General features: G+C 53.2%; 1 protein-coding gene and 1 long non-coding RNA gene across 3 annotated transcripts in view; both read right to left on the bottom strand.

Moving 5' to 3' along the window:
- The window catches only part of PRKCB (protein kinase C beta), a 115,494-nt gene that overhangs the window by 39,259 nt on the left and 56,180 nt on the right, over positions 1 to 20,055 (bottom strand). For both annotated transcript variants that reach the window (XM_068698938.1, XM_068698937.1), the window contains exons 4-8: positions 16,844 to 16,955; positions 15,838 to 15,966; positions 5,847 to 6,003; positions 5,332 to 5,466; positions 3,568 to 3,664 (exon numbers count right to left, since the gene is read on the bottom strand). In XM_068698938.1, coding sequence (XP_068555039.1) covers positions 3,568 to 3,664; positions 5,332 to 5,466; positions 5,847 to 6,003; positions 15,838 to 15,966; positions 16,844 to 16,955 — 630 coding nt within the window. The remainder of the gene's footprint in view (positions 1 to 3,567; positions 3,665 to 5,331; positions 5,467 to 5,846; positions 6,004 to 15,837; positions 15,967 to 16,843; positions 16,956 to 20,055) is intronic.
- On the bottom strand, positions 382 to 3,561 carry LOC137864644 (uncharacterized). Its single transcript, XR_011101580.1, has 2 exons — positions 3,054 to 3,561; positions 382 to 2,839 (listed from the first exon to the last, which is right to left on the bottom strand). It is a non-coding gene; the product is annotated as an uncharacterized lncRNA (long non-coding RNA).

Below are 20,055 nucleotides of genomic sequence, written 5' to 3'. Positions count from 1 at the left end.
GAGTGAAGCTGGACCCAGGGAGGACGATGCTGTTGCTCCTGAGCAAAGTGGGAAAGGTGAGCATGAAGAGGGGGGAAGGAGGAAGATTTTAATTTGCTTCACTCCAGCAAATTCGCCAGCTGCAGCCCCAGCACTGCCAGCAGCACCGGTAGGTGCCCAGGTGAGCACCCGAGTGTGGAAGTGACTCCAGGTCTCTGCTGCCACCAAGTCCGTGGCTGAAGAGCTGCTGCTGCAGTTGTACTCAGTCCTGTGCTTGACCTGAATTGCAGCATCGCAGTGTGTTCATAGGAGGTGAGGATACAGACACAACACGGCTCCCTTGAACAAACAGGCTCAGCATGCAGCTAGGCCAGGAGTGAAAAAGGTCTTTTGAGTACAGAGCTCGAGATAACAGTCAGGGAGAGGTCAAGATCAGCACCCTGCAGTGGTGTCTTGTTTTTGCTATGGAGTGCCTTTAATGCCTACTTCTAAGTGAGTAAAAAAAAGTCCTTTAACCTGTTCTTTAATGCACTCCTAACGTTGACACAATGTTGAGACCTCTTTAAGGTTTACAACTGAAGCATGTCAAATACTGCTCACCAAAAAAAATAATTAAGAAAGCACTTGACCTTCGTTATCCAACTCCATTTGTCATAGTTAATTCCCTACATCTGAATTTATGCAGTAGCAGCTGATGTTCGCATCTATCAAGCTGTCCCAGCAACCGGCTGATAAAGACCGAGCAGAATTGGCAGCGGGTGTGCTGCCAGGCTTCTCGCGGAGCTGCTGTCTCGGGAGGCTTTCTGCTGGAGCCCAGGACGTGCCCGCTGCAGGCACAGGGCTGCAGGAAGCGCACGGGCAGGATTTCAGCCAGGAGCCACGCTGCAGGCTGCCAGAGCGGGGCAGGGCTCCTGCAGAGGCAGCTCGCAGGCAGGCAGCGTGGCACCGTGCAGGCTGACACCTCCGTCCTTCCAGCCGGTGCTTCTGCAATGCCAACTCCACTCAGAATATAAACCTCATGCACACCTCAGCTTGCTCCTATTGATCTGCGCTGCCCAGGAACAGGCAGGATCAAGCAGTGCTGACACAGGTCGATCGAAGGATTCCTTTTAGCCCTTATCCTCCGGAATGCCCCCTGGCTGCTGCTCTGCAGGGAGGCCCCACTGCATTCTTCTCACCTCTGGGGCTGCTGGCACGAGCCATGGCCAAGCTGCTCAGGGATTTCTTTCTCTCCAGTGATGACTTGGTCACAAGGGAGGGTGCGAGCAGGGGAAGATGCAGTAGGGTGGGGATACAGACAGAGCCTGGCAGCACGAAGGGACACTTCTGGACGGTACGTTTTCTGATATGCAGGCAGCTCGCCATCTGTGGCTTCCACCATGCATACCGTTTTAACACCACTGGAACATCAAGAAATGTAAGAAAAGCGGGTAGCTAATTCTCTGCCGAGCTGACAACCATGGCATATGGTTGTATGTCAACTGTTGCATTAGAACTGTCTTATTTTCTTGGATATTCAGGCAAGTTATATATAAATGAGATATGTAAGCGAGATTTAAAAAAAGAAAGGGCATTGAGAGAAAGAAACCAATTCGCCAGTCCCATGCTGCAGTTAGGGAGTTCACACCGACATCCGTCAGGGCAAATATTTTATTTTGTGTATGGCTCATTTCAGGTAAGTCTCCAGATGTACTACATTCATCCTCAGGGTTCTGGGAAGATTTTAGCTGTACTGAAAAAACGGCAAAGATCTATTAATTCAGTGCTGTCTGGATCAATCACTGCAGCAAAATCTTCTATGGCTTACTGAGTAGTGAACAGACATTTCTCCCTGAAGCATCTTTGGGGAGTTATTTGGGCTGTGGGAGCAGTGCTACACGCCAGGGGAAGGATGGTTACCTGCGGTATCAAAAACTAAATCACTGCCTTGTGTGCTCCTGGCTTACACCTCCACTAACCCCATCAGCACTCCTGGCATGCAGCAGCTTGGTGCAAAGAGCCTGTTTGGGATCACGGCTGCCGTGTCCAGCCGACAGAGCCATCGGCTCTCAGAAACCCAGAGCAGCCCCAGCACACCAGGCAGGGCGCAGAGGCTGCCACGCCAGAACGTACAGCAGGGCAAGAAAGGGTTTCTTTCTGAGATTACCTGCAAATCCAATTATATCAGTATCTTAACTTATCTTAGGGGTAATAATTCATAACCAGCAGCATGACAGAAAAATAAACAACAGACAAAAAATGCTATTTTATTGCACCTCAGAGCCAGGGCACAGCTGCTGTATCAATGTTTGCACATGCTGACGCCGGGAGCACAGTGACATCAGGCCACCCCGGCACACGCAGGGTCTTCATCCCTCTTTAATTGGAAAATAGTGTTGGCAGTACATTACCCGAAGTGTCTCCTCTTCGAGCTGCTGTACTCACTCTAGCAAACACAAGCAGTGAGTTATGTAATCCTAATAGAGAGTAATCGTCTGAAACAATGCAAATGGAAGGGCGATGTTTGTTGTGCTGCTTTCCTCGCAGTACGAAGAAATGACTTCTTAAAAATTATGGGATTTGAGCCTCCTACCTGCACATAGCAGGCATGGGATCAAGCAGTCCTAGCAGTGCACAAGGCACAAAGCAAACATTACACAAAACTGTGCATTGTGCAATATTCTCTGTTGTATTTTCAGCCTGACATAAGTGCCAAAGAATTATTTTCATCTCTCCTCTCATCCACCAGAAACAACTGTTCCCTTTCCCAGCTAAGCCACTGTCTGCTGCCACCGCATGCGAAGCCAGAGACATGCACAGGGAGGTCACTGCGTGTTCAAATTGGAACGAAGTTCTCCTGAAGGATGGCTTGAGCAGTGTGCTACAATTAAAAAAACATCCTGTCAATCCCAGCAGAAAATTGTATGTGAATGAACCCTTCATTGCAGCCCCTGGTTCATCTGAACCCTTGTGTTTTAATGTGCGGTTCAACAATTTTTAGGAAATGACCACCTTTGGCTCATCTCTCCCAGCTTGCCCTCACCCTGCCTTCAGACCTGAATTAAAGCGTGACCACTACACCAAGTGTTGCTCACCCCTCGTTGAGATCCAAACCGGCTGCAGGCATCTCTGTGGATATGGAAAGAAATATAACCATGCATGGCCACCACATGCTTGAATGCTGCAGAGCTGAGCACTCGCCAGGGCTCAGTGCCCATGGGGCACACATGCCCAGAGCACAGCTCCTGACCCGCTAACGCGTCCTGCTGGCGGTCAGCCACTGAGGTCTCACCCACCTCAACACTGGGAGCTGGGAGCTGAGACTGGGACCTGTTCAAAAGGCAAAACGCGGTGATTTCTCCTAAGGAAACAGCAGTGTAAGGACAGGAAAACTGACCTAGCTGCTGTCCTTCTGGAATACAAACAGCTCTTCAGTGACTTTTTTAGCTAACGTAGCCAACTGCGTGCCTTCTGGGGACATCACCCAGGCCTGGTGCGGAGCAGACGGCTGTGCTGCACTGGCTGCGGGCACCAGCACAAAGCAGGAGGGGGTGCTGAGCCCTACCCTGCCCTGTGGCCCCAACGAGTTCCCAAGAAAAGCCAATTCACCTCAAATTTCTGCCTCAGTTCCTCGTTTCCTTCTTCTCCCTCGGGAGGCACGGGCACGTTGAAGTACTCTCCCTCCTCCTGGCTCAGCAGCTTAAACCTGGAGGGAGACAGCGAGACGGTCAGGGCAGGGCACCAGCTCTCCCCGGCTGTGCCCATGTCCAGGTGACTCTTCCCCAAGGTGAGGAGGACCCCAAACTTTGCACCCCCAGACCTCCACCATGCTTCCAGACATGCACCCGGGCACGGGGCTGTTACTGGGACCCCCGGCGGGCTGGGGGCTGGCCAGCACACCCCTGCCATGCACAACAGAGCACCGCTGCCTCCTCCAACACCCCAGCCTGCCCCAAACCCACAGCCAAGGCAGGGCATGGGTTCCTTCCCCCTGACACTGCCCTGGCCAGGGCAGATCCTGGCTCCAGCTCCCTGGGGACAGCGCGCACCCCGCTGGGAGCCAGGCGGGCACCGACAGCCCTGAGCACACAGCCGGGGCTCTCACAGGAAGGGGAAGAGTTTAGCCAGCAATTATCAAAAATCATGGAAATGCCATTCAGATCTGAGGCGTTTTACACAGCCGCAGGCAAAGCTTTGGCTCCATCAGCGCATCCTCTCCCGGCAGCCAGAGAGGAGCAGTTATCAGCCGGGTGTTATCTATAGAGCCTGCGTCTGCACTGAATGAACAAAGCGCTATTTGCATAATATAGGGACAGACTCTTCCTCTGAGCTCGTTTCCTCCATTAACTGCAGTAGTTTAGATATGAAATATACATCAGAGCTCCTTCTAGAGTTTATTCCAGCCAAATACTGTGACAAGGAAAATTACTTAGATCTCCACTTACATGATTTTTAAAAGGCTGGGAAAACCATCGCACTTTGCACCGCATTAGAGACAGGCGGTGTACCAACCCCAGCTGAGGCACACGCAGCTTCACAGATGATTGCAAATTTAGGAGGAAGTGACAATTTTTTTCCCCCAGAAGAGAATTTGTGCCTCAATCACGGTCTGTTCTACACTAAGTGGGGCATGAGGGTCTGAGGTGTGCTGTGCCCCCTGAGCAGCGCCCAGCCCCGCGCTCCCTCCGGGAGGTCTGCTCGCCTCACCTAACACAAATTAATGCCACGCCGGTTTTGGTTTCCAAAAGACACACAATATCTATTTTCAATTACTACACTTCACATGGCAAGCATGGAAAAGTAACACAGCTCTCAGGCATCAGTGGCTGGGGAAAAAAAAAAAGCAAGGGAACAAGGCATGTATCCTGCTGGGGAAGATAAAATGGAAATGAACAGACCCATTCAGGGTGATTTTGCAGACCCACTGTGTTCATCTTTCGTATGGTAACAAGAAACAGTAATTACACACTTCGGGCAGTACTCCTCCTTTTATTGAAGCCCCCCCTCATCGCTCCTGCTGCTCCGCTCAGGCTGGTGAGGCCACGCTGCCAGCCCAGGACAGAAGTTACAGGAATTCAACCCAAAGCTGCAGGAAAATGCTTGTTCTCCTGCCAGCCGACACATTCTCCTTCTGAAGCCTCTATACCGAGACCCCAGAGGGAGCACTGGCCCTTGTGGCCATGAATATCAGGCTGATGGGCCATGTCCCTGAAGTGGTCCCAGTGTGCCTGTGGCAACAAGAAGCCAGGAAAGAAGGTCCCTGAAGGGAAGGAGGCTGCCAAGAGAACAAGGGGCTGCCGTGTCTTCTCCCATCAGGTACAAAAAGACCACTTTGCCCACAGCTCGGCACTTTTAAACCAATTGCATTCTTACCATCCATCAACTCCAGACTTCTGCAGCTCGGAAATCCCGAAGGACAAGGAGCCCATGAAGTCATTTCTGCTGGTCAGATCCCAGTCCCAAATCTCCACAGACAACCTCCTGTCTTTGTCTGCCTCCTTCAGTTGGCTGGAAGGGAGGAAAGAAAAGGGATGTTTGGTTTTGGAAGCCACTGCTACGCCACCACACCCTTCAAATGCCATTAGCACGTGGGTGCAAAACGAAAGGATGGCCTCCATAACAAGGCAGCCCTTTAACATCGATTTCCTGACAGCAGTCGCTTCAAATGGAGAACGTGAAGCTCCTTCCCAAAACACTCGGCTTTGGTCAGGGGACAGAGCAGAAATTTGAGCATTTCTGAGCCACGTTGACAGGACTGAAAAGAATAATTTCTCAGTTGAATCAGCTTAATCTCTCCGAATAATTAAATCAGAGGAAATACAAAGACATTAATTCCTAGGGGGTGAGAAAAATTAGTTTACAAGTTCAAACATTTTTCTTGTACTTACAATTTAAATGTCTCATTCCACTCAGGATTCAGGGAGCACTTTATAGTTTTGGTCTTCTGTTTGCTTTCATTTTTGGGGTCAGGGATTAATTTAAGCTTCACGTAGGGATCTGACAAGCCATTAGGATCCATAGGAACTAGGTTTTTAGCATCTCTTACTGAGGAGGAGAAAAAGGATTAAATTCAATATTCAAACTGTAAAAAATATCCAAAAACCTAGACAACATCCCCGTGTGCCAAGGAGGAGTATGAAAATAGCGATTAAAAACAGAATGGAAGCTGGATGTGAGCAGACAGGGGCATTACATAAGAAGCAGCAGAGTTAGCAACACCAAGCATCGAGCTCGAGCGGACAACGGAGGCTGAAGGATCGACTCAACAGGCTGTTTGCATTTTCTGACAGGATGATTTGTTGTTTGCTTTCTTTTCCCTGCAGCAGTTTAAAGCTGCTGCTTTCCCTCTAGCAGAGCAGTGCTCCCAGGAGTGGCAGCACGCAGCCGCTGCCCTTGCGGCTCCAGCTCGCCCCAGGGCTCAGCCTCTCCCAAAAGCCCCCTCCCAAATCCCGGCCAGCACCCTCAGGGGCTTTGCAGGGCTTGGTGCACAGAGCAGATCCTCATCTCAGGCACCTCCTTGCGCTCCAGCAGCCTCCATCACCTGCCTTTCTCCAAGGCCAGTGCGAGGGGCTGGGGGTGTGGGTGAAGGGCTGGGCAGTGGGGCAGCTCCTGCTGCGCTCCCCAGTGCCAGCTGAGGACAAGAGCTCGGGGACAGGCTGGGCTGAGCGTGGGCTCCGCTCTCCCCTGACCTCCTAAGAGCAGAGGCAGTTCTCCTATTCCAGAGGAGAGGACTCGGCTTGTTGTGAAGTGCTGCAGGAACTAAAAGATGCTTTCAGAGAGTCGGTGAGAGTAGAAACAATTGCTCCGCTCGCAAATCACCAGCAAGGAGTTTCTGATGCAAGGTTGGGAGCCAGATAGTTTTAAAAAAGGAATTAATGCTCCAAAATCTGCAATCTCCTGCTGTCCTCCTGAAGCATTGCCCAATTTCCAGCTCCATGGAATAAAACTTGTAGCCAAAAATCAAATCTGCATGTATAAACTAGCTCATTTATCAAACACGACAGCCTGACAGCAGCTCGCAAGACAGAGAGAGGCAAGCCTGCCGGGAATCGCCTGCTGCCCAATTAAGGTGCCTAGGCAGCCCAATTAAGGTGCCTGGACAGCCCTATCGATTCTCCAGCCCCACGTATTTCTCCCACAGTGACCAGTGCGGGAGCCAGCACCTCCCCAGCACCTGTAACAGAAGGGGAGGGAACGACTGCCTTACTGGCAGCCTCGGAAACCCAGACACACAGCATCCAGAGACCTCTCAGTGGACACTGTCATGCCCAGGACAGGCCCCATGCCCTTGCTGTGAGGTTAAGGCTCGCCAGCAGTCGGTCGGGTCGGGGATGGGGGCTCCAGCTCGGCACCACACGTACGGAGGTTCCCCTGCCTAGCCATGGCTTCCCCAGGAGGACCCAACGCCCACGGTGCTGCCGGCATCCACTGACCTGCACTCGGCTTTGCTCTGAAATCAGAAGTCACCCACAGGGAGGATGCTGAGGGGTCTTCCTGAGGAACTGAGGATACCAGGACATCCTCAAAGTGCCCATTTGGAGATGCCCAGAGAGGAGGATGCACCCTTCCTGCCCTGGAAAGCACCATGACGCAGACACGGGGCATCCCTGGGGCAGCAGAACATAGGGCCACACGGCTTTCAAGCTTCTCAAGCTTTTTTAAGCTTCAGTGGTGCCCAGAGACAGGCCAGGAGGCAGTGGGCACAAACTGAAGCACACGAAGTTCCAGCCAAATGTGAGAAAACGATTCTTTACTGTGAGGCTGACAGCTCTGGCACAGGCTGCCAGGGAGGCTGCGGGATCTCCTCCGGAGATGCTCAGGACCCCCTGGCCACCACCCTGCGCTCCGTGCTCCGGGTGACCCTGCTGGGCAGGGGCTGCCCTGGGGGGTCTCCGGAGGCTCCTTCCCACCTCCACCACTCTGGGGCTCTCCAGGTCCTGCTGCAGTGCTCTGCAGAGCCCAGGCAATAGGCAGCTTTGCAGAAGCCCCGGGCTGCCCCTGCACAGATGGAAACCCGCAGCAGTTCCAGGCTGGTGACCGCGGGTGGAACAGCTCTGCCCAGCCTCACCCGCACAACAGACGCGCGCAGCCGGGGCTTGTGAGAGCAGCCTGAGCAGTCGTGCCTCCCCCCATTTATAGCTCCTTGCTGTGACACAAGCAGCATGACTTCGTTTCTGTAATGTCTTGACAATTATTTTCATGTGCCATTTGATAAATGAATCATTTTTTATAAAGTTTGGACATAAATACCAGCTCTGCACTTCAGAGGATACACAGTAGTTATTCTGCAGCTTAATTTGGACTCTCAGTCAAAATCTTCTGTGGAAAGCTTTGTACCGTCCAAGCAGAAAGGCTCACAATCTGCTGTGTGAAATCTCTAAGTAATGAGTTTAATTTCCAAGGACCCTGCCAGGGCTCTGCACTGATCCAGCCGGAGTGCCTTCCTGTCCCTCACCCCTTATTGGAGAAGCAGAACACAGTTTCTCATCACTGTTACAGGCTTTTATCTGTGTCTTTTAGATAGGAAACAAACAAGCAAACAAACAATCTTTAAAACCCATTTTTGAATTATAAAACATGAAAATGTACTGAAGTCCCACAGCGTGTCCTGCCAAACCACTCCCCGAGCAGCAATGAGGCTGTAAAGGAAGCAGTCCCTGAGCGTTGGCACCCAAGCAGAGGAGCAGCTCCTGCAGCCTGCAGCGCTCGGTGCCCTGCCCTTGCTGCCTGGGGGAGCGGCTGGGACCTCGGCTGCCCGCGGGACCCAGTGCCCGGCCGCGGGGACGTGTCACCGTGCCACACTGAGTCATGCAAAGGCTCTGACTTCAACTCATTTTTCACCGTCCAAACGGCCAGGGTAACGTACTCTGGAGACAAATGAATAGGTCTGTGTAATTTATCAGGCCATTGTTCAGTTCTTTATAGAACAGGAAAAATAATTCCTGACCCTCAGAGTCAATCAGTTTATGCCCTGAAGCATGAGATTTGATTACCTCATGCTATTATCTCAGCGTGCAGACCTAGAAATTTCATTAATGGGAATAATAATATCTATTCATTAAAACAAATAATGCTTCTGCTTGACCTTAAGTAACTTTCTGTTTTTTTTTATTTGTTTGTTTGTTTTCCAAGCAGAAAACAACAATTAAGTGAAAGAAAGATAGTTTAAAAAGCCTTGCAGTGATACCTTGTGTTAAAGTAAACATGCTTCTCTCAGTTTATGGCATTTCTCTGACAGTTAAATTTGATGTAAAATAGTTTGACATCTCTTATGTGCTGACAGTTTTGTGCACCACTGCAAAGTAGTAACATCATTATTAACAGCGAGGAGAAGAAAATTACGGTCTCATTTCAAGCAAGTGATCTTAAACCACTCTGGGTACCAAACCTGCTGAGAAAAAGCTGCTGCGCCCTTGGGCAAACATCGCGGGAGGTGCATGGCAGGGCCTCACCAGCACTGGGGGCGATGTGGGCGCAGGCACCGGCTGCCTGGGGAAAGCACTGTGGGCTGCGGAAGGGATGGGGCGTGCAGGGACAGCCCATGGTGCCCCCAGCTGCCCACGGCAGGAGGATCAACGGTGTCAGCAGTGCCCACGGCCACCTCCGCACACATCTGTGCAGGCACACGGGGATGGTGGGGGTGTGCCTGGGCTGCAGCCCTGCTGATGCTGTGTGCATGCTGCTCGCCCCGCAGTGACACATCGCTGTGCCTCCAGTGGCACAGGTAGACAAGACTGATTTTTCACCGATTCCCCAGGCACATCGCATGAGGCTGCTCTGAAAGTGGCCTCTCCTGCACAGTGGGCACTGCAGCACGGGGAAGTCCTGGCAGAGGAGCACTCGGCAGCCCTGGGATGAGAGATCCCTGCATTGCTTTGTGCTGGGTTCTGCTGCCAGCCGGATCGGTGGCAGGCACAGGAGGGTGGCTCCGGGCTCGCACCGCAGGGTGGGGGCACCCCAGCTGCTGGCAGCAAAGGGCTGCTGCTGGCCCTGCCGCCTGCCTGCCCACCGATAGCACCCAGGTTTCCATGGGAAGGCAAAATTAATATGCTGGGTAAAGAAAGACCAGAAAGTTCTTTGCTAAATATGCAGTGCCATATGGGGGTTCACTTCTATGTGAAAAGGAGAAAAAAAAAAAAAAAAAAAGCCTACAACAAAACCCACTCCTACCCAGCTCTTAAAGACAACTTCTACTGGCTGCCAAATCCTTTACCTTCATCTCTGAGTAAGCAGGGCCATTGGAACAATTTTAGTGCAGATCATTCTGCTTCCCACTGCACACCATGGAAAAAAACTTCTGAAAGCCCTCTCGGTGCAAGGAGAGGCCCGAGTTTGGCCGCCCCACCACCTCACCGTGGCCTCGGCCAGCAATGTGCAGAGAACTGCCAGCGGTGCCCCCCCCTCAGACCCCTTGGACAGGATTTTGGGGCTGGGGGAGGCTCTCGGGCAGCCTTCCTGCAGCACTGCACCTTCCTCCCTCCAGCGGCAGGCACCATCCCCGTCTGGGAGCAGCCTCACCACAGCGCACACCTGGCGCTCAGATTAGCACCCTCGTGCATTAGAACATTTAATTAATGCTCCGCAGAAGAATCTATTTGCACATGCTTATACAATAGAAAAGGCACAGGACTCATTACGGCCGCATCTTCCTGGGCTGGTGATTATTAATTAATGCACTTCCAGCTCTTTTATCTAATCGTAGCATAATTGGTTTCAGTTTTGGTCAATGGTTTACTTCATCAGCTCAGTAAATAGCAAGGCTCAGTCCGAGCAGCCCGTGCCAACCCTGCAGGCACTGGCAGGGCTTAGGGCAGCTTGGGAGCCCCAGTATGGGCAGGAAAAGGAGTTCCCTTCCCTGGGGCAGGGTCCATTGACCATAGCAAGTGGACGTGGTGCTCCCAGCCCCACACGCAGGGCACACGACCACCAGCCCTTGCACTAGGACAGTGCTCTGCCTTAGCACGCACCCGGGCTGCAGTTACAGAGCGCTGAACAATCCCCATCTGCCACCGGAGACAGGCAAGGCAGCAGCGATGCACAAGCAGAGTCCTTCCTGCCGCTAATATCAAACAATTTCCATGACAAAGCTCTGTGCACCTTACTGCCTTGCCGCCTCTGAGAAGTCTGAGTTGCGAAGCGCCAGATTTAATGGACTGAGCCACGCAATGACTTAGCTTCGTATGCTCTTGCTTCTCTGTTTCCCAAACTCAAATATTCATGTTTCTTAATACGACAGTCTCAAAATAATCTGCATTGGGAAGCTTTTCTATTATGGAAGCAAAAATGTGCAACGCCTTGATGACATTTTAATTTGCTACAATTTCCCACTTTCTCCAGCAGTCTTTTCCTGCTAATAAGATACTTGATCAAAGCCCAGAACAGAACACAGACTGCGAATATACATTTGCTCTTGTCCAACATTAGCCAAATGACGCCCTGTCACACTCCATCACTCTGCCTTCCACATTAGGCACGCCGCAGACACGCAGCACATCGCTGCTACCCGGCAGCGTCCTGCCACCGCATCGCCGCAGCTCGCACATGCCCGCGGGTGCGCACGGCAGCCGGTGCGCTCGCGGGTCTCATTGCCTGCAGACCTGGCTGCCGGTTCACACCACGCATGGGGGCAGAGAACGGCGTAACCTGGCTGCACTGCTGCCCTCTGAGCTGGCCAGCCCCCAACCTGTGGGCACAGAGCAGCAGTGACCGGCCCCAGGGGATGCTCTTTGCATTTCAGGTGAAACAACGAGTGCCGAGTGCCGGCAACCCCTGAGAGCAGGCGGTGATGCTGACAAGTGTCTGTAGGTTTGCTGGGCATAACAGACCAGGGTCCTGAAGTGGCTGGGGTAAAATCTGCCCAAGTCAGTGAAGCATCGTTAGGTGGCTTTTGAAGGGACTTAATTTGTTTTGGCAGTCTTACAAGTCTTGAAGGACTTTTAGGTACCCAAACACTTTGTTTACCAGGCCCAAAGAATCACTTTTATTTCATCAGGCAGCTCAAGCTAAATAACCCGGCCCACACTACCTACTTAGTATGACAAAGCCATAAGTGTGAGTTTGCTGTGGTTTACGTGGTGGGTGAGAGAAACAGAGATCTTTTTGCCATTAAAGGAGAAGCAACTGAACAGAGCCCTCCTGGGGCTGTGCAGCAGAGCAGCTGCTGCCATCCCCGCCACCTCCCGGCCCCCTCTGCTCCTCAGCAGCCACCACTCAGCTCCTGCAGGCTCCCAAGCCTCCAGTTGGAAAATCCCACCCAATGTGTGACTGCCCTTCTGAAAGGGCAAGAGCCTCCAAAGACCATTGCCAAGTTATCGGAGCTGATGTCAGGAAGCCAAGGTGCTGAGGTTTATCTCCAGCAGCTCACCACTGCAGCTCTGCACAGGGCTGCGCACGGGTTGGGTGCTTCAGGGGGGTGCTCAGCTCAGCAGGGCACGCTCCTGCGGCAGCGTGGCCAGCACCGGCTGCAAGGAGGCTTTGTCACCACTTAAAGTCACGCAGCTGGCAAGCAGAGCTGCTAGCACAATTAGCCATTCCTAGCCACTTGTTTGTGGTGTCCCAGCCTCACGCATCCACTCCCTGCGTCCCGCTCTGCCAGTGCTGGAGGTAAGTTTGAGCTCCAGCCCATCTAACTGCACAGGAGTGCTGGACGTCCAAACACGTTTCTCCTTCTGCTCAAATCCGTCTTGTCTAATTAGGCCTGGAGCCAAAGCCTGCCTCCTGCTGAGGCACCACGTAGGATGCCTCGCACAACTGACGCTGCTCTGTGCCGAGCACCAAGCATGCCAAAAGAGTGAGCTGAGCGTGGGGAGCCAGCTGGGCCTGGCACCCCCTGCACCGTGCACAGCCCAAAGCAATGCTCAGCGTGACCCAGCCAGCTTGGCACAGGCTCACTCCGCTCCTTCTTGGCCCCACACATGCCCCTGGGCTTGCAGTCACCACCTGTGGGCATGGATGGTGCTCCCACAGCCCCTGGTGCCTCAGGAGAGAAGACAACACTTGCTAAGAAGCCTCACAGGAACCAACAAAGCCGCTCTCTCCAGTTGTCCACCCCACAGCTTTGAGGTTCATCCCAGTTCTTTAGAGCTAAGAATATTGCAGCTTGGATTTTTCTTGTATTACCATATTTATTTACAATTTTAGTATCTACAGACCATGCTGTAGACAGGACTGTACCATGTCGAGTGCTGTACAGCAGCAAAACGTGAGCACAGCTCAAGGAAACCACAGCCTACGTACGAGCCTGGAACTTGAGTCCCTGCAAAACATCCACTCCTTTCCCATGTCGTGTTGAGGTTTGTGGTTAAAATTGCACCTTGCGGCTGCGAGTTTCACAGCGCATGTTTGTGTCATGTTTCAGCATGTTTCCTTTCTTATTGATTTTCATTTTGTGAGATTAGGATCACGAGCACCCACTGTGCTGATAAGAGCAGCAGCGTCCTGTCTGCTGCCAGCGTGCAGAGGAGGTCTCAGAGGGAGGGAGAAACACTGCCTGGGGCAAACCATGGTCTTCAAAAAGGGGGTTCAAGCAGATGCAGTTCTGCATATTGCTGGCTGACCAAACAAGTCATTTCAGATCAAACACCGCATTTTGTTTAACCAAAGAGCTGCATTTTCCATCGAGAGGAAAAGGTTATCATTAGAAGAAAAAGAATCAGAGAAAGAGGAAGAAAAGAAAAGCACGCTACCAAAAAGCGTTTCGCAAATCCCTGTCAAATTCAAATCAAGGAAAAAATAAAAGCCTTTACTTCCTCAGCTCCAATGCCATGCCCATGCTGCCACCTGCAGGCACTTGCTCCTGCCCAGCTCACGCCGCCTGCTCGCTGCCGCCACGGCCAAGTACCGAGGGACCTTTCACATCTCATGCTCCAGTTGCGATGCTCAGGGCCACGGGAAAGCTTAATAGATTTTCGGACAAGGGCCCTGCACACCCGACAGGACGGAGAAAAGATCTTGCCCCAGCACCAAATCTTCATTTTGCCATGCAGCCAGGTTCACTGGTGCTTAGGCATCACTGAAAGCCCCCCAAAAACAGCCCCTGGCCCTGCACCCCCCCAGCAGCTCAACACCTTACGGCGTCCAGCACTGCCTCGTGAAGCAGCAGAAGGAAATTGCCCAGGATAAGAGGAGCTGGCAGCAGGGAGACTGTGTGCAGGGCTTGGAAATGCAGACAAATTTGTGAGGCTGGCAGCAGGGGGGGCTTTAGTTTTATTGTTTCAGTAAAGCACTGGCTTCAAAGAGGCTCCTGGTGTCTGGTTCGGAGTTCAGCCCTCTGGGATGAGCCAGCCGGGTACCGGTGAGCTGCGGATGCGCCCATGTGGGGCCAAGGGGGATGCAGGTGCCCTGGGGACGAGGCTTCATCCCCAGCAGCCACTGCCATGGGACTGCAGCTGGTGGTGCTGTGCTGTCGCTCCCTGCCTGCCCCGAACCAGCATTTCTGCAGGAAACGTGTTAAAGGGCATCGCCCACCAGGAATCAGCCCCAACAGAAAGCCCCCGGCTGGCTCAGCCCCATCTCCCCAGTGCCCTGTGCTGGGTTGCATCACTGGAGGAGCTGTGCTGCAACCGTGCCCCAATTTTACAGGTTCTGGCCTCTCCGTGCCAAAAAAAACACTGCCACAAACCCAGTAATTATTGCAGGCTCTGCCTTTTTGAAGCAAGCAGCCACCGAGGGAACGGAAATCTGTCGCCCTACTGGATGTGAGCCAAAGCAGGCGCCAGCAGCACAGGCTGTGGTGCCCAGCTGTGGTCTGCACACGCGTGGCTTCCAAACGCCAGGGCCACGTCTGCTTGGGTCTGGGGGGACATTTCCACCTCCTTCCGAATTCTGCAATGAAAGCCCAAGGCCCTCACCTGCCTGGTCAGGTAGGAGGAAACTCAGCAGTGAGTGCACAAAGTCTCTCCACTCTCAAAGTGCTCCCACTCCTTCATTAGCTATGCAGCAGAGCTGGGGAGCACAGTACATTTTCCTTGCCTTTCTGGAAAAGCCAACAGATGACATGTTTTCACCAACACCTCCATAAAGGGCCAGAAATAAAACAGTCTTTCAAACCCAGCTGAAGAAAAGAAATTCCAGCTGCACAGAAAGGGCTGAGGGAGTTTCTGCCCTGCCTCCTGAGCCACGGGAACACCACCTCGGTGTCTGGGAGCCTTCTGTGCTCGTGGGACTGGGAGCTCTGTGTGCCCATCCACTCCTGGATGCCACGAGAGGCTGGGTACATGTCCTGCCTGTCTCCTGGAGCAAGGTGCCTCGAGAACAGCATTGCCACGAAAGAAAGTCCTGTGTTCCAGTGAAACTCTCCTTTAAGGGAAAAATAATTTTCATATGCAAGGCTGAGGTTGCTTGTGCCCTAGTCATTCTCAGGCACCTCCAAGGGACCTGCTGCGCACCCTGCTCCTGCCTGCAGTCCCCAGCCACCTGCCTGTGGCTCCGGCCCCACACTTCTGAGGGCAGAGTCTGTGATAGAGCAGCAGCACTTGGCACTGCTCACCGGGCACAGCCGGGGCGATGGCAGCAGGTACCAGCAGGGTGGTGGCCGCTGTGCCCCCCAGGAGCATGGCACGGGGCAGCTGGCCCAGCAGCAGCCAGGAGGACAGCGCACACCTTGGGCATGGGGCGCACGCTGCGGCTTCCAGAGCCCCGGGTGCAGGCTGCAGGGCTTTAGCCAGGCAAAAACACCATCCCAAATCCCCACCGAGAGGCCCAGACACTGTTAAAGGCATGGACAGATAATGGGAGATGGACGTTGGCTCTCACACGGACAGCACAAAACACACACCGCGCTTCTCCACGGGGCAGAGCTGAATGGAGGAGCTCCCAGCCCTCCCTCCCAGGACCTAAAAAAATCTGCGGCCAGGGCTCGCCCCCGTGCCACACACCCACCTACGACGGTTAGAACATCCTTCTCGATGTCGGCCCTGATGTATATCCGGCCCCGGCGCTCGGTGTGGTCCGTCCCACACAAGCTTGGGACGTTCATCACGCAGCGCTTGTGCACGTTCATCATGCAGGCTGCGGAGAGAAGGAAAGGGTTGCTCAGCACCTCCTGCCGTCCTGCCACAGCTCACAGGGGAGTTTGAGGTGGGCTGGGGGGAAGAACCCCTCTCCCTTTAAGTGGGGATGTTTGTGAGGGACTTGGGGACAAACACGCAGCAAATGGACCTCCAAACCCAGCCGGAGACCTGGGGCTCCAGCAGAGCGCTGCACAGAGACGGGGCCCCACCAGCATCCCTGGATCTCGCCTAGAGACTGCAGGGCTTGTAGCCCTCGCTCTAATTACTCAAGAATTTTACAGATTTATCAGACTTCTCTTCCATCCCACCCATGGTTAAATGCTGGGGATTCAGCTGGGTTCACCAGGGCTTGATAAAGGGCGTCAAATACCCCATGCCTTTACCTGTATATATATATATATAATGTATATATATATGTATATGTTCAACTAACTCAGTTCTACTTGGTAACATTTTAAGGTGATAATGAATACACTGTTCCCATAACAGTCAGCAAGCTTCTATATTTATGAGAAAACCAGCACATGGTGAGCACCAGAGTATGCTGTTCCCCGCAGACGGCGTAAGCATGTAAGCAGACGCTGCATAGTCACAGTCATTTTAAATAGGAATGCACAAGATTGACTTGGAAAATAACTCATCTCTCCCTATCCCCCCTCTTCCTCCATCCCCCATCTTCTCCCCGTGTAACTCCCCAGCTGCTCCCGTGCCTGAGGTAGGGCTTCTGCAGCCCCAAGTGCTGGAGTGGACTGGGTACCTCCACCCCTGCTCTCTGGGTACCAGTGGCACCCCCAGACCCTGCTGCCAGGTGAGGCCCCCCCACCCCTTGCTCTGCCTCCTCTGCTGCAGCTGCAGCCGCCGGTTACAGCACTTACTGTCACATTTCATCCCCTGGTGAATGAGCCCGTACAGCAAGGACCCGCAGTGGTCACAGAAGGTGGGGCTGGAATACGTGTGGATTTTAAACTTGTGTTTGCTCCGGGGATCCTAGGAGGAAAACAGAAGAAAAAGATTATAACCTCGCATCAAATGCTGGCAGGGAACCTCTGTTCTCTGCGTTCCGCATGCCAGCTGGCTTCAGAGGTGCCGTTAATGGACTTCAGTCAGCAGCCACCGACTGATGTGGACCTTTTCCAGCAGCCACCAAGATCCAGCGTTATTATTCTCTCTCTGTGTTGCTATAACAATGGAAAAGCAAGGCATTGGCTTGTTTAGGGATTTATTGTTTTTGAATAACTTGGTCTTAGCACAGCAAACACCAGGTGAAATTGGTATGCAGAGAACCAAGAGAAGGCCTGGACACCGCCCAAAATGCACGTCAACCCAGTGGGGTAAGGCAAGAAAAAGCAGCCGTGATGCCCATCTGTACTAAGACCACCCAGTAAACCTCTTTGTGCCCTGGTACCCAGCCCTCCCCAGCATGTTTTGGGGGAGTTGAGCAGCGTAAGGAGCACTTCCAATATCTGGAGCTTCCTTAAAGCCAACTGCTGATGCTCCTGCAGCACTGCATGCCAAGCCCATGGTTTACTGCAGCCCCTTTGTGGTTTTGTGCAGCCTTGCAAGCAGGGCCCTGCTTTCAGGGAGCCCTGAGCACCAGGATGCCCCAGCCCCTGCCTTTCCTGGGCTCTGTGAGCAGCAAATCCTCGCCCTGCCAGCACCAGCTCCCACGGTGACCCTGGTGCCTCGGTGGGGGTCCGGCCCCAAGGCCCCCCCTGCCTCCCGCTGCCCTGCCAACAAGGGTCCCTGGCAGCCAAGAGGCTCTCAGCAAAACGCCCCCAACCTGAGGGGGGTCACGTTCAAAAACCTCTCTCCTCAGACTCCGGGAGCAGAGCTGAAGCAAGGGCGAGACCACGGCAAGTGCCGGCTGGCTTAATTTCATCTCAGGTTAATTGTTTAGAGGTTAGGGATGAGGCACAGCTCCTGGCTCAGTCATTTGAGCTGACTGGCTTTCTAATGGCCTGGAAAGGTGCCCAGGCATTGGGAAAGTCACCTCTTCGGGACACTATAGGCTAAGTAAATAAATAAAGAGCAGAGTCAGAGCCTAGCATGACATAGCTGCCAGTACAGTACCTTCCCCTTAAATTAATTTTCCTACCACTCTTGCACCGAAGCTTTCAGCTGCATTAACCACTAATATTCTCTATTATTTCTCAACATTACAGATAACTTGAGCGATACCAGAAAAACGGACAAGCAATTGAGCTTCATTTAATTCAACCTGCTAAGTGCAAGGGATTAGGTACAAGCTGCAGCAAATTTATGGCATTTGAAGCTGGAAATCTCTCACGTTTTACCCGAAGCAAACCTCTTGTTGATACCGAATGCAAGATGCCTCCTCCCAGCAGCTCCCCTGTCAGCTGTGTGACAGGAGGCCTGAGAAGAGGGTTCACAATTCACCCGTCTCCTGACAACCTCCAGCTACCAAAAAGACAGTTTGGTAAGTAACAGTGTACCTTCAAGAACCTTTTACATTCCCCAGAGAGGCAAGTGAGCACAGGAAACCTAAGCCTTGATGTTAGGGCTACCCCTGGGTCCGAGCAGCCCCAGCTGGGGGGCATTGGCCGCCCATCCCTGCCCTCATGGCACCGGGGCGATGCCAGCAGCACCTGGGCACCTCGAGCACGAGCCACAGGCCTGCCAAACCGCAGCGTGTGGCACGGGGAGGAATCGCCCCCAAGCACTCCAATTTCTGCGTTCCCTTCTAGATAGAGATATTCCTGTTTAGGCAAATGAAAGCTTTAGTCATTCATAAAAAACACAAGCTTAATGCAAAGCGAGGCAGTTTCCACCTCGTGCAAACGATTTTAAATTCCCCCTGGAACCGGGAGTTTCAAAGAAGTCAGAGAGAGGCAATCCAGGCACGCAGCGAGCAGCGCTTCAGCAGCAAGACGTGCTGCCGTGGAACAGCCACAGCATCCCCAAACAGCCCCCAGCGTCCCGAGGCTGCGGGGCAGGGATCCTCCACTTAGAGGACACCAGATCCTTCACTGGGGCGTTTGGAGCTTCACCCGCTGCTGCCCGCCCCCGAGGGGCTGGTTTGCAGAGACCTGGCAGCTGGAGGCAGCCGAGGGCTGGAGCCCAGCAGGGCACAAGGGTGACGGAGGAACAGGCTCGGGGAAGGTACGGCTGCTCCCTGAGCACAAGGGAGCGGGAGGGACCTGCCTCACCCTCACTGGTGTGGTGGAACGTGCCAGAACCTGGAAATTCTGGGTATCGTTTTCGACCAAGGCTGAAGTCTTTACACAAAGAGCCTATTTTTGTACCGCAGAGACAGAGATGACGAGATCATTGCGTATGCAGATGCTGAGAGACTTAAAACAAGAACAGTTAAAACGAAGTTTGCCAAGAAAAGAAAATCTGCTCCTCCTTCACTCCTACCAGAGCGGCACGGTCCCCAAAGAACAGGACAGAAAAAGCTTTCTTTGGAGCGGAATTAGAAAATGTCATTAAGAGTGTTTTACTGCACTGAGAAGCTCTGACCTTTCTCATCAGCACTGCCACAGATCTGTCATCCTCCTCGTGGAGAGATGCCTGCGTGTCCCGAGGACAGGAGCTGCAATGAGCAGGTCAGCACGTGCGCCAGGGAACAAGAGCAGCAGCTGCTGGCTCTGAGCGGTACCGGCAGGTCCCTACCCATCAGAGAGGCTCCTGCTTCTCGGCTTGACAGCAGGCTTCTGGTGTGCGATGAGCGACTGCAGAACTGCATCTCCGACCTGCAGAGATCTCAGTCGTCACCTCTGCCTCTCGTCAGGGTCGTCCCCAGCACCGAGCCCGCTGGATGACCGCCTCGCTGCGGGACATGCCTTCCCATGGGGGCTGCTGCGGGAGCCGCTGCTCTCCAGGGGCGTGCGGCCGGCAGCTGGGAGCAGCGACCATCTGACAACTCACCCGCAGCTCCTGGAAGGTACCGGGGGCTCTGCCAGGACAGCACCGCAGCAGAGACCCAGCACCAGGGCACGGACAGGGTGTGAGCAGAGCACCTTTGTTGCACCCAGAACTGCAAACACTGCACTGGATGCTGTTTGGGCTTTTATTTACTTCTGCAATAAATTCAGCTTTGCCTTTTGCTAAGAGGAGACGTAGATTA

This window comes from Anas acuta, chromosome 15 (assembly GCF_963932015.1).
Source record: "Anas acuta chromosome 15, bAnaAcu1.1, whole genome shotgun sequence".
In the NCBI taxonomy this organism is placed as follows: domain Eukaryota; kingdom Metazoa; phylum Chordata; class Aves; order Anseriformes; family Anatidae; genus Anas; species Anas acuta.
The sequence above is the reverse complement of the archived record's forward strand: the minus strand, read 5'-3'. Positions and strand labels throughout refer to the sequence as shown.